At 43.2% G+C, this 13,299-nt stretch overlaps 1 protein-coding gene across 2 annotated transcripts in view; it reads right to left on the bottom strand.

Moving 5' to 3' along the window:
- TERT (telomerase reverse transcriptase) overlaps window positions 1-11,993 on the bottom strand; it is a 31,984-nt gene extending 19,991 nt beyond the window's left edge. For both annotated transcript variants that reach the window (XM_069853353.1, XM_069853354.1), the window contains exons 1-4: window positions 11,751-11,993; window positions 8,317-10,426; window positions 5,474-5,669; window positions 1,455-1,644 (exon numbers count right to left, since the gene is read on the bottom strand). In XM_069853353.1, the coding sequence (XP_069709454.1) occupies window positions 1,455-1,644; window positions 5,474-5,669; window positions 8,317-10,426; window positions 11,751-11,993 (2,739 nt within the window). The remainder of the gene's footprint in view (window positions 1-1,454; window positions 1,645-5,473; window positions 5,670-8,316; window positions 10,427-11,750) is intronic.
- Window positions 11,994-13,299: the final 1,306 nt, after the last annotated feature.

The raw sequence follows: 13,299 nt of genomic DNA, 5'->3' as shown, positions 1-13,299 counted from the left end.
AAACCCAGTTTGAACTACCCCAGAGAGATCTAGAGCTGCAGTTTTCACAGTAGCTCCTCATTTTCATGTAAGAAGGAATTCCCTCGAGCCTCTTAACTTCCCAGAAGGGGTCTAATCCACAGAGTTGTTACCATTTTTGCAAACTCTAAATACAGCCTGGAATCTCTGCAGAACGCAGTAAAGGACTATGAAGTCTCAGACAAATCACATCTTTTAGCACTCTGCTGCCTCCCAGTGCTTTGAGCTTCCCATTAAAAAGAAAAAAAAAAAAATTGGTTCAAATGAAAAAGGGAGAGGGATGTAAAGCAAATATATAAACCCTTTGAGCCAAACCCAAATCTACACTGATTAGAGAATAAATTCACAGACCTGGACTCATTCCACCATGTATTTTGCAGCAAAGTTTGAGAGTTGCCCAAAAATCAGAACTGGTTTACTGGATATTTGGGAGATTTTCCCTGGCAATTAATCTGGATATGTTCCAGCACTGAGGTACAGAAGCTGACCAATACTACCCCTACAAATCCACAGTGATTTCCACATTCCAAAACCTCGAATACTGTTAGACAGAAAGAACTGCAAGATCATCTTGCTCCTACAATTTAAAATGGTAGGAGGAAAGTGAAGAGCAGAAACATGTTGAATATGGTAGAGGATGAAAAACTGGAATAGAGAGCAGGATAAAAGGCCATGACAGACACAAACTGAGTAGCCATGCAAGTTTTGGGAAAAAAAGAGGAAAAAAAAAAAAGAAACAAAAAAAGGAAAAAGACCACATCACTTCCATTAGATTGGAAGCACAAAATTCATGAATATGATTATTATTTTGCACTAGATACTTCTCTTTCTCTCAGTCTATTATCTGAGAAGAGAGGTAACACTACCTCTCACATCTCCCTCTCTTTCCTGGATTTATGAAAATCATTAGCTATGCTTTGTGATTGCGATTAGTTTAGACAGATGAACTCTTAACAGCTGCAAGTCTTAGCATGCTCAGTTGTTGTCGGCATTCTCCACTTTTCAGTAGATATAAGCATTCCCTCTCAACTCCAGGGTAGCCAGGTTAGCTCAAATCACTTGACCAGCTACCGTGGTTGACTTAGACCGTTCATCTTCTTTAGTATGTTCAAGTCATCCCAGACTGCAGTAATTCCCAGCTTCCCTCCTATCTTCCTGCTATGTTTGATACAGCTTCCATGTCCTTCTTACCTTCTCTGTAAGACACTCAATTCCCTGCTGTTCAGCCCCCTGTGATTCTGGAATTGGAGGCTGATAGTAACTAAGAACTGGGAAGGGAGAAGCTAAGTTGCAACAGGTAGACCCATTCAGTCATTCTGATTTGAATCTTCCAGTTCACCACATTAAAACTAGTTGTATATAACATAAAAAAAACTCATGCACTTTATTAGCTGCCCTACACCAAACCCACATAAAACAATAAAGAAAATAAAAACCTTTTTTGCTTTGCTTTGCCTGCTGAATGCTCGTGCTTCAACAACGCCGCTCACTTTTACTATGGGTCTTAATCCATTTGCTTTGGGAATGAACCGGAGCTTTGATGCCACAGGAACATAATTTTTCTGACAGACAGCTTCAATCTCCTCTGAAGATAAAGCACGTAGATGTACTTTGGCAAAATGGTTTCTAAAATACAAATACACATTCAGTGTAAGCAACAGGAAAGGCAGCAAGTTACAACATTTACTCTTCATTTACTCTTTATAACTGAAGCCAAATATTTTACTAAGAAGATAATCACAAATAATAACCTCTGCAGAAAATGACACTAAATTTCAGAACAATTTCACAGTACCTTAATGAAAATGTAATACAATAACAAGACCATTTTTTCCATGATACCAGGAGCAGGTATTAAATAAAGCTAACAGCAGAGAATAATGAGGAACACAAGGCTCCCAAACCACAGGTTCTAAGCCCAGTTAAGTTCATCTTACCAGGAAAGTTCTTTTCCCCACAGATACTCCCCTTGGGATTTAGTTTGGTGTAGCTTAGTCCAAATCAAGACTTTCTCAGGCAATGAGTCTGGAAAAGTAGGTGATGCAAAGTGGCCTACTTACAATGTAAAAGACACAGATCAATCTCCTGCATTGCTTAAATTGTTCAAAAGGACAAAACGTGCCATTCTAAAAATCCCTACAGCCTAGTGGTTAGGCTACTCCCCTGGGAAGTGAAGCTAGACAATTCAAATCCCTGCAGAAGGGGCGATGCAAATCTAAACCTGCATGCAGACTTCCCTCATCCCACACCAACCAACAGGCTGATTCAGCAAAAGGCAGTGAGTAGATGATTGATGGAAATGTGGTTAGCGTGCTCTAGGAGACACCTGAGAAGCCAAGCATGCAGGTAAGAAAAGCACACAACTACTTCTATATGCCAACATCAACCCCCACACAAGCTAATGATACAGCTGCTTGGGACTGTTGTCATCTGAGTGACACAACGCATTATACTTAAAAGATGTAGAGACATCCAGAGCCAGCAAGCTGAGCTATTACCGAGCAAGTGTTTTGAGGACTTATATTCAAACTTCGGGATTATATTCCTGGTATAGTTGTAGCCTGAAGTAGAGCAGCATGGACAGGAAGATCAGTTTTCCACAGCTAGAGATCACTATTGTTTATTATGACTCAAATTCTTTCCTGGACCCACAAAGCTTCATCATGTACCAGCTAGATCACCAAGATAAAACAAAGAACTTCAGTTCAACAGAAACAACCAAATGATCCAATCTCCATTGCTTTGCAGTGCACATTTAAGACAGAGAGGGAGAAAAACCCAAACAATCACTACATAAAGAAATACAACTTCCCCTGAAAGTGAAGGCAAAGGCCAATTTTTGGCAGACATTCATCATTACTGCCTCTGGTCAGCTGTACAAGTGGATGACATTTGCTTGAAGCAACATTCATTGCTTATTTCAAGGCATTTATAGCAGCAGTAAAGATTTTGAACGTGTACTAATCTAGCGGCCACCCTACTCTCGTTTCTATGCTGATGGTGCTACTGTGCACTGGAACTTGGAGGAAGTTGAGTGGATGGTGCTGCTGTCTATTGACATCACACTACAACCTGACGGAGGAAGATTCAGAATTTCTGCAGCATTTTCAATCCTCAGCAGCTACTTTGTGTGGCAAGGGCAGGGAGACTGTGGTCCTTACAAAAGTAGGTGTTGTCACCAGGGCACTGGTTATGTTATTTTTAAAACGTAACTTTGTATTCAATGGGCCATTTAACCTGAACCAACTGTATCCTTAAATAATGATTTTTTCTTAATAAGGAATAAGCGCTATTTTTAATTTGGGGTATGAAGTTTGGTGTGGCTTCAAAAATGAATTAGAAGTTGTCTGTGTGCAAAAAGTCCAACATACTCTAACCTCCACTTATACAGCAAGATAAACAGATATTCAGGTGTCTTCCTAGAACCGTGCTCAGTACCCTTGAGTGGGAAGCTCGTAAGTAAAGTCCAGGTCCATTCAGTTCAGCCTGTTTAATTCATCCTTTTCCTCTCAAAGGAGGATGCAAAAGAACGGAAAGGCATCAGTGATTATGCTTGGCTGTGAACACCCTCCTGTGAGCCAGCTCAGAGCAGTCAGTGCAAGCAGCTCCAGTTGAAGAGGAGGAAGAATCAGGACAGCCACAGAACAGCCAGCAGGACAACAACTAAGGTCACCAAATACTCATCCTCTGGGGAAGACAGAAGCAACTCAACAGCCTTTGGCAACGATTCACCGACAGTGACTGAAAATACTGCCTAGGTAAGAGGGGATGGTGCGTGGAGAGTCTCAAAATGGCCAAGGAGGCACAGGAAGCCCTAAGCAGCTGCTTCACAATACATCTAACCTCCAATTTCTCTCCTTCCACGTGAAGTGTGCAGCTTGCAACTTGTACAACTGCAGTACACTGGATCAGCAGGAGACCTCACACTGCACAGCACATCCCAAAAAAGTGGAGTGCTGAAAGCCCCAGCCTTGTCAGTGAAGCCAAAGCACAGCTGAAAGTCCACATAGCTGCACAATCTGTTCTTAGAGCACACCCTTGGCAAGCATGCAGCAGTACTTCCTTAGGCTGCTTCCCCAGCTTCCAGTAATCTCACAAACTTCCCAAGGCAAAGGTGAGAACGGGGAAATACGTGGGGAGGAAATCAGAAGAAACAAGATCAGTCCAGATTAGAGCCTTTTGAGTTCAGCGCACCTTGTCCTTACATATTGGGTTTTTCTAGGAAACTGGGAATAGGGACAAAAGGGCTAAAACCAAAAATATGTTTTCTTTTAATCACATACCCCAATAAAACAGCATTATATTCAATATGTAAAAGTCACTATTTGATGATAATTTACGTCAGAAAGTGACCTTCAAAGTACATTAAAACTACATAAATACTAATTGCAACACTAAGGCTGCAAGACTGAAGACAAGACAAACGGAATATGTGGGATGGAAATTATATTATTCTACTACCGCTATTTAAATAGTGTATTCTATTCTACAACTGCAAACAAGACTGAGGCCTCGCTACATGCAAACATTTATGCAGAAGAAATACATTAGAGGTACCAATGTTGAAAACATGGAGCGGTGTGGCAAGAAGGGAAAAATCACACATATAATGCTGTAAACCAACAGAACACAGTGAAAGAACGTTCACTATATAAAACAGCCATTAAAACAGAAGATTTCAAGTATATTCATATTGCACAGTTCCAAATCCCTGTCAGACACCAACAATTTGCAACAAAACCCCAAAAAGATATGAACTATGGAGATGTGCACACAACACTGTTCATTAGAATTGCCTTCAGATCTTTCCTATTTTCTCACTTAGATGCTTAAAATTTGGTCTTAAGAAATGCCCTAATTTTAATACATGCATGCATTTATAAGACTAAAAAAGCAGCATGGAATTCCACAGCCACTCTAAAAAAAAGAAGCTGCAGCTTCTCAAACCCTCAACCTTCAAAACACCACAAGATTGTAAGGCCACTATCTGAATTTATGAATAGAGTATTACAGTATTTCAGCAGACATTTGGTATTGGTAGGTTTTTTTGGTGTTGTTTTGTTTGTTTTTTTTTAAATTAAAGTTGTTGAAGCAAATTGAGTTTTTTTTAAAATTAACTTTCCCAAGGATACTTTGGGATTTTGTTACGATGCCCATTGCTAAAAGGTGAAAAAAAATAGTCTTATCAAAACAAAATCCTCCTCATAATGGATTTTATAATTGCAAAGGTTTCTCTTTTCCTACCAAAGAATTTGAAATTTGAATTAGCTTTCCCACATAAAACGTTTCTGAATTTACAAACTGTGCATGCTACAGGTTGAATTTTATTTTGGGAAATTAAGCAAATAAAAGGAGGATAAATGAGCAATAAATAAAAGCATAACTGTAACTTTACACTACAAAACATGAGATTTTCACATATTCCAGTAATGTTTGATTAGTTTTCTAATGTTACCTAATTCCAATGTCCTGTAACTTGCCCCAAATAAACTTTCGGTAGTAGAAAAGCATGTTTTTCTGGAACATGGTCTCGGTGATATAGAAAAATGATCTGAGCAACTCAACAACATAGGTATCCATCAGCCAGTATAGGAATTTAGCCAAAAGTTCTTCGCGGAAACAATGTTCATAGGCAGGAACAAAGTGATCACCTTCAATAAACAATTCAAAGCTAGTTATAGTAAATATCAACTATTTGTATTAGTCAAGAAACAGAACATACAAACAACAAAAAAACCCCCACGTATAAAACTCTTTTCTTAATTTGAGATTAATGGCAAGAATAAAGCAAATACAAGCAATTGCACAGATGCAGCTCCAAATTTTCAGTGGCATTAAATAAGGTGACCAACTCGAGCTTAAAGTGCAAACAGAGGAACTAATTTGCAGTGACAAAGTGACATACAGGATATAAATGCATGCTATTAGTAGCCCAAGGACTTAGGTTCTTCCCCCAGCGTTGATCGTGCAAGATCTTTAATGTACAATGACAAGACTATTGTGAAGTGAAAGGTAAAATGGAAATAAGCCTACTACAATATAAAACTTAATAAGCAAAATAACGAAAATACTTAGGTATACTGTAAAAATAACTGCATTAAAACTGAGTTGACTTGGGGATAATAATGATATTTAGATTTTCCAATTATATGAAAATTAATTTCAGGGTTAGTCTTTATTTCAGACAACCTATATAAAACTTAGAGCTTCACTCTAAAAAAAAAATTTAAAAAAAAATCACTCTAAGTCCATCAGTACTTACAATATTCAGGTGGCACAAAAATTTTGAAATCAGAACATTCCTAGCTACTGCGAAATTTAAGGCCACAGAGATTTGTAGTGAGGTCTAACACGGGTTAGTAGGGAATAAAACCCTGTGCTACAATACTGATATTTTTGGTAACTTCCAATAATACTTTTTCTAATTAAATTAAGAGTAAAATTTAGCAAAACACAACAGGACAATTTAAAGAAGTTATACAGAAATATTAGTTTGGCTGCATAGCAGAAATTATCATTATTATGGCACAAATGTGTTAAAACCAGCTTAATTTTCACACAACAGAGCTGAGGCTTAAAACTGAAACTTAGAAAATGGAAATAAGTTTCCAGTTCTCTACCCTGTTTGGATTTTGTGCTCTTCAGGGCGGAGACATTTTCCTGTACTTACAGCACCTAAGAAAAGACTGCCATAAAACAGTGTTCTCAGAAGCCAGGTAGCACCAATGAAAAAAACCCAATGAATGCCAGAAAATTCTCTAACTGGAGAGTTGCCATATGCAGTAGTAATACACAAATTAAGCCAGGATGTTGTTAAGTAGCTGTCCTGGAACTACATGATTTGTTTCCTAAGTTCTTGACAACAGCTGTAAATTATGACTACAATTCAGGGAACTGACAAGAAACCACGACTGCTACTTTTGAAGACAGCAAAAAAATCCCCACCTACAGTGCAGCCAAGCGATTAAATGTGTGCTTAAACTTCAAGCACAAGGGAGTAGTTTCATGAAAATTAAAATCAAGCCTGTGTGTGGCTTTTCCTGGAATAAGGCCAGAGAATAAAAGGGTATTACATTTTTTTAAGATAAGATATTCCAAATGGCTATGAACCAAATGGATATCTTACAATTAAAAAAACCTTTTAGAATATTTAACTCACCGGTATTTTGAAAAGTTTGGTTTTGAGCCATAGCTTCTGAACAAAGGATCAGTTTCTTATAGAAATGTAACGTGCCTTATTTTGGCATCAGTTTTTAAACATCAGACCTTCTATTTTCCTACCTTACAAAGGACTGATAGTTATTTCAGAACCTTATCACACCTTTTAAAAAGGAATACAGTTTTTGTTCACATTGCTGTAGGATTCAAGTACTTCACCAAGTAAGAATAAACACTGCAAACATACCAGTTAAGAAAGTGCAATCCACATTGTATAGATGGAGAACGGAAACACAGAGAAATGATAACATGCATCAGATCCTATGACAACCAAGCATTGAACCACAGCTTCAGCCTAGATTTAAGTCCTAGGAGTGTCTGAAGAAAGACTTCTTCAGGAAAGAGAGATTTACCTGTCATCACCTGAAAAGAGGACTAAACAGAAGGGATTTGTACAGAATATGGAGTAATTAGCTGAAGACCTCGGATAGCCTTCAGCTAAGGATCACTCAGTCTGGTGACACCTGCACTACCAACTAACCAGTCTGATGTTCTGCTCAGTACTGGTCTCTGGTTCCTAGAGAAGGGCTCCAGAAAGGTGACAGAGATGGTGGGCAACCCCTGCATTGCATGAGTCCCAAATTCATGCCCATCTCACAGGGTTGATGTGAGGAGGGTGAAAACCCATGCTGTGGGGCAAAAATTCACTTCCATAGCAGAGGAACACGTGTCTTGATTTGCCTTTAGTTCCTTCTGATAACTTACGGTAACCAACAGGCAGACTGCCCCTGTACCGTGTGTGCTTAGGTCATACTTCAATCAATTTTCAGAGTTATTGCAGTTTGGAGGGCAGGGGTACAAGGGAGAAAGTTGTGTTTAAAGGCCCAGGTTCTGAATTCATGTTCATGAAAATGTCACACAAAGTGTGAATGAAAACAGAAGTTTTGGAAGGAAGATAGGTTTAAGTGTTCTTCCACCATCAATCACAAACATCACCAAGTTTTTTCTCTTGGCAGTAGCTCTTAACAGTGAACCTGACAACCCTGAACCCACATTCAATACCCTCCCCTTCCCATCTTAAACGTGAACACCAGTCATCTCACACCCCCGCCACTTAGTTCTTATTAATATAAGAAGTACCTTTGAGTAGGCGAAGCCACAGGCAGTCATTCACTCTCATCTTCCACATCAACTCCTGCAACGAAAGCTTAGCAAACTTCCCCATGGAAATGAACGCTTTCACGTTTTTTAAGAACCGACACTTGTTATGGTTTGAACCCCAAAGCTCAGCGGGGATGACCCGCTCCAAGCACTCCCTCACAAAGACGTACACCTGCCAGTGGCTGCTGTGCTGCTTGAGGAGCGCCCCGAGGGCTGAATCACACACCCTTCCTGGGATTTGCTCCTCGGACTGCAACTCCCCACACAAAGATTTGGCAACAGGAGCACATAAGCTGTCTGGCACATCACCATGACCAGACTCACGCCTGCTGCTTGTCACACACTTAGTAGGCTCTTTCCCAAACTGTTCTGCTTGCTTGTGAACCTCTGCTTCCCCAGGCAGAGCTGCCTGACGATGCAGCTCCATTCTTTTCACATTGGTTTCAGATATCCAGACAGGGCAATTTTTTCTCAAGAGAACTAAGTAAGGGCACTTTCCATGGTTATTTAACAGCTTCTGAAACGTATGTCTCATTTGCCAGTAGCGTTTGGGCAACCTCTTCTTTCTCCGGTTTTTATGTGGCAGACTTTGGCCGTGTTTTTGCTCTAAAGGATTTTGGCTTAAGAATATAGTTTCTATAAGCCGTCTTCCACCTGCCTGACAGCCTCGCAAGCGATTCAATAAAAATGATTTAGGAAAACATTCTTGGAAACTGCTGCGAGAATACAGAAGAAGCTTCCTGTCAATATACACTGCAGAACGCAAGAGTGTATTTGGTAACTTCTTTGCCAAATGACCTAAGGGACCTTCCTGCCTTCTGCATTTTGAAGAAATACCTTCCATAGGTTCGATTCGTACAGAATCCAATTGAGATTTATACATACGCATCTCTACTCCTTTCCTACGGGATTCTGCTTGTGTTTCAAGGCCAGACTTTGAAGGTTTGTTACTCTGAACTCCGTGCAGAAAAGAGCTTTCACCTGCCACAAACTTCTTCCCTTCACAAGACGTGTGAACCAAAGAAGGACCAGACATATCACTGTTACTTCTTTGAGAAATGTGCTTTTCTTTAATGAGACTTACAGAATACGACTCTACATATGCAGTTCCATGTATCTTGGAATTACTTCGGTTTACCTCAGGAGTAATGCAGTAAGGCTTTGCCTCTCTCACTTTCTCCTCTACTTTTGCTCTCTTAGCTGGAATTTGAAGTTGTTCCCTACCAATCCTCCTTTTTAAAGACAGTGCGGTAGCCGACAAACACAAACTGGAGCTACTCTGTTTCTCCATATGTTCAGTAACCACTTTGATCTGTTTACTTGCTTTAGAAACAGCTTTTGCAGAATACTGGCAACTGGACACTAAGGTTTGTGTGTTTTGCTCCTCTACTTTTGCTGTCTTAGCTGGAATTTCAAGTTGTTCCCTATCATGCTTCCTTTTTAAAGATGGTGCCGTAGCTGACGGAGAGAAACTGGAGTTACTCTGTTTCTCCGTATGTTCAGTAAACATTTTGATCTGTTTACTTGCTCTAGAAACAGCTTTTGCAGAATAATTGCAAGTGGATGCTAAGCTTTCTATCTTGTTACTTTTCTTATTTCCCATGCTGGAGACATAAGCTTCAAGTCTTTGTCTGTTCTTCCACCAAGGCAACTTTGAAAGATGTTGTCTATGAAACATGAGCCTTTTTTGCATATAGTCAAGCAAGCTATTACGCTTATATCTTGAACACCTTTGTTTAACAAACACTGGGGCCGGGTCTACATTATTTGAAATAAGTTCATAAACCGGCTGCCCACAAACTTGGTAACAATTACTGGGGGGAACCAGCATAAAGATTGCACAGTGTTCCAGTAAGTACATCATCACATCATCCCCTATCCTGCTCAGCAATGTCTCCCAGAGGCCGCTGATGCGAATATTTTCTGTCGCGGTATTGGGTAGATAGCTGTATATATTTGAAGACGGCATGATTTGGAAATCAGAACTGTTTTCATCCAGTAAGGAGTATCCATATGCGAGGACGTTCTTCTTTCTTTTTTCACACAGCCTCTGGACAACTCTTGTGATGACTTCGCTCTGACTTGATAACTGAAAAAGGAAGAAAAGAGAAAATTAGCTTGTATTACCGACTGTTCTATAAATCACGATATAAATAAAGAGGCATGCAAGACACAGTCCAAGACATCAGCTTTAGGTCAAACCCTTTCAAAGTGATATTAATCACCGGGGTTGTTCAGCCTGGAGAAGAGGAGGCTGAGGGGAGACCTCATTGCTCTCTACAACTACCTGAAAGGAGGTTGTAGAGAGGAGGGTGCTGGCCTCTTCTCCCAAGTGACAGGGGACAGGACAAGAGGGAATGGCCTCAAGCTCCACCAGGGGAGGTTTAGGCTGGACATTAGGAAAAAATTCTTCACAGAAAGGGTAATTGGGCACTGGAAGAGGCTGCCCAGGGAGGGGGTTGAGTCACCTTCCCTGGAGGTGTTTAAGGCACGGGTGGATGAGGCGCTAAGGGCCATGGTTTAGTGTTTGATAGGAATGGTTGGACTCGATGATCCGGTGGGTCTCTTCCAACCTGGTGATTCTATGATTCTATAATGGGAACGGTTTGACTCGATGATCCAGTGGGTCCTTTCCAACCTAGCGATTCTACGATTCTAACGATGCACGTGCTGTATCCAAAAAAGAACGATTTTCAGCTACACCACAAGCCGTTTACGTGGGCCTACGACTTTAAGGAAGTCTTTTTAACGTCTGCCCTTTTGATCTTCGTTTTCACACGCAGGAAACAGGCTGCACTGCTCCCCTCGGCTCCCTCAGCGACTCCAGAAGGGGCTCCAAAGCCTTCAGGGTCCGCAGGTACCTGCTCGCGCAGGCTCTGACCTCCAGGGAACCCAAACCGACTTTCTCGAGGCCTCCATTTCCTTTTACGTCAAGTCCATTCTCATTCAACTCAACGACTCGGTTCACACAAACCCTCAGAGGCTCTCCTGAGGCCGCCAGAGCCCCCTTCCTACCGGGACACGGTTTATGCCACACACGGTAGCGACTCCTTCCTCTTGGAAAGGCCTCTCCTCAAAACACCCACCCGGCACGGGCTTTTCTCCTTCCCTTAACCCGCTCAGGAGCGGGGAAAGGGGTGTTTTTTTTTTCATTTCTAGTGAGGAAAGGCGAGCAGAGAGGGGCGAGCAAGGTGGGGGGTGTGGGGTGGGAGAGAGCAGCCCTTTTGCGTTCCCCACCGCCCACCCTCAACTTTCTCGCCGACCCCACAAAAAGCAGAAGGGGGAGGCGGGTCCCCGCAGCCACGAGGGCAGGAAGCGCGGCTCGGGAGGCCCCGAACGAAGGGGGATGGCGGTGGTGGTGGGTGGTGGGGATGGTGGGGAGGGATTCGCTCGGTCTCCTGCTCGCATCCTACCTGCTGGAAGGTGAAGGGCCGGGGGATGGCGCGGGCCCCGCGGGGGACGCACACCAGGCACTGCCCCACGAAGGAGCGGTAGCGGGGAGAGTCGTCGCCCCGCAGCACCTCGGCAGCCTCCTCCTTCTCCTTCTCCTCCTCCTCCTCCCGCAGCCGCCGGATGAAGGTCTCCAAGGGGGCGGCCTCGGCGTAGCAGCCTCGCAGCGCGCCCAGCACCGCCGCGAAGGGCCCCGCGCCCTCCATGCCCCCGGCCGCTCGGAAGCCAAGAGCGTCTTTGAAATGAGGGCATTTAAAGGGGGTTAAAAAAAAAAAAAAATGAAGATCAACGGCCTCGCAACCCCGACCCGCGGCTCTGCGAGCGCCGCGTGTGCCGGGACACAACGTGGCCGGGGCGGGGCGGGGCGGGAGAACGCTGTCCAGCTCGGGAGCTCCTGCCTCCTCCAGCTGGGATGCTCCTGCCCTCCTCCAGCTGGGATGCCCCTTCCCTCCTCCAGCTGGGATGCCCCTTCCCTCCTCCAGCTGGGATGATCCTTCCCTCCTCCACCTGGGATGCCCCTTCCCTCCTCCAGCTGGGATGCCCCTTCCCTCCTCCAGCTGGGATGCCCCTTCCCTCCTCCAGCTGGGATGATCCTTCCCTCCTCCAGCTCGGGAGCTCCTTTCCTCCTCCGCCTGGGATGCTCCTGCCCTCCTCCGCCTCGGGCGCCCCTTCCCCTCCTCCACCTGGGATGCTCCTTCTCCTCCTCCGCCTCAGGTGCTCCTGCCCTCCTCCACCTCGGGTGCTCCTTCTCTCCTCCAGCTGGGATGCTCCTGCCCTCCTCCGCCTGGGATGCTCCTTCCCTCCTCCGCCTCTGGCGCCCCTTCCCCTCCTCCACCTCGGATGCTCCTTCCCCTCCTCCACCTCGGATGCTCCTTCCCCTCCTCCATCTGGGATGCTCATTACCTCCTCCACCTTGGATTCTCCTTCCCTCCTCCACCTTGGATGCTTCTTCTTCTCTGACACAAGAAGTAGTTGCTGTTACAAAAATAGGAATTTTTTTTGTTTAAGCTAAAGTTTCGTCTAAGCAATTGTGTTTGTTGAAAGTTAGACAGAACACCCCCCCAATAAGGTGTTTGCTTTTAGACAGCTTTTTCCCAGAGATTGTTCTTTCCTTGAAGATGATAAAGTCTTCTGTGAAGTATGATCTGAGCTGAACAGATGGATCTTCTGCAATCATCTCGATTTGGAGTTTCTTCCTATCTCAAAGGCAAGGTCAGGCAGAGAGCTGAAGCCAGCTCCAAATTAACAAGCGTTTTGACTGTCACAAAGTTTTGTAATAACGTTAAAATTAGACCTTGAAAAGCAATAGAATGTAATCTCCTTAGTCATCATAGTTGCACTCAGTGGCAGGTTCACTGGGCTCACTCCTGTGTATCCATGTCACTCTTGTTCTGGGAACCCAGATCTGGATCAATAATAAAGGCACAGTTCTCCTCAACAAAACTTATCCTTCAAGGCAGACTTAATCTTATCCACATCCTGCTTTACAATGAGCTTCTGTGAAAGGGAGTT

Source organism: Phaenicophaeus curvirostris, chromosome 3 (genome assembly GCF_032191515.1).
Source record: "Phaenicophaeus curvirostris isolate KB17595 chromosome 3, BPBGC_Pcur_1.0, whole genome shotgun sequence".
In the NCBI taxonomy this organism is placed as follows: domain Eukaryota; kingdom Metazoa; phylum Chordata; class Aves; order Cuculiformes; family Cuculidae; genus Phaenicophaeus; species Phaenicophaeus curvirostris.
Note: the sequence above shows the minus strand (reverse complement) of the source record. Positions and strands in the feature narration are given on the sequence as shown.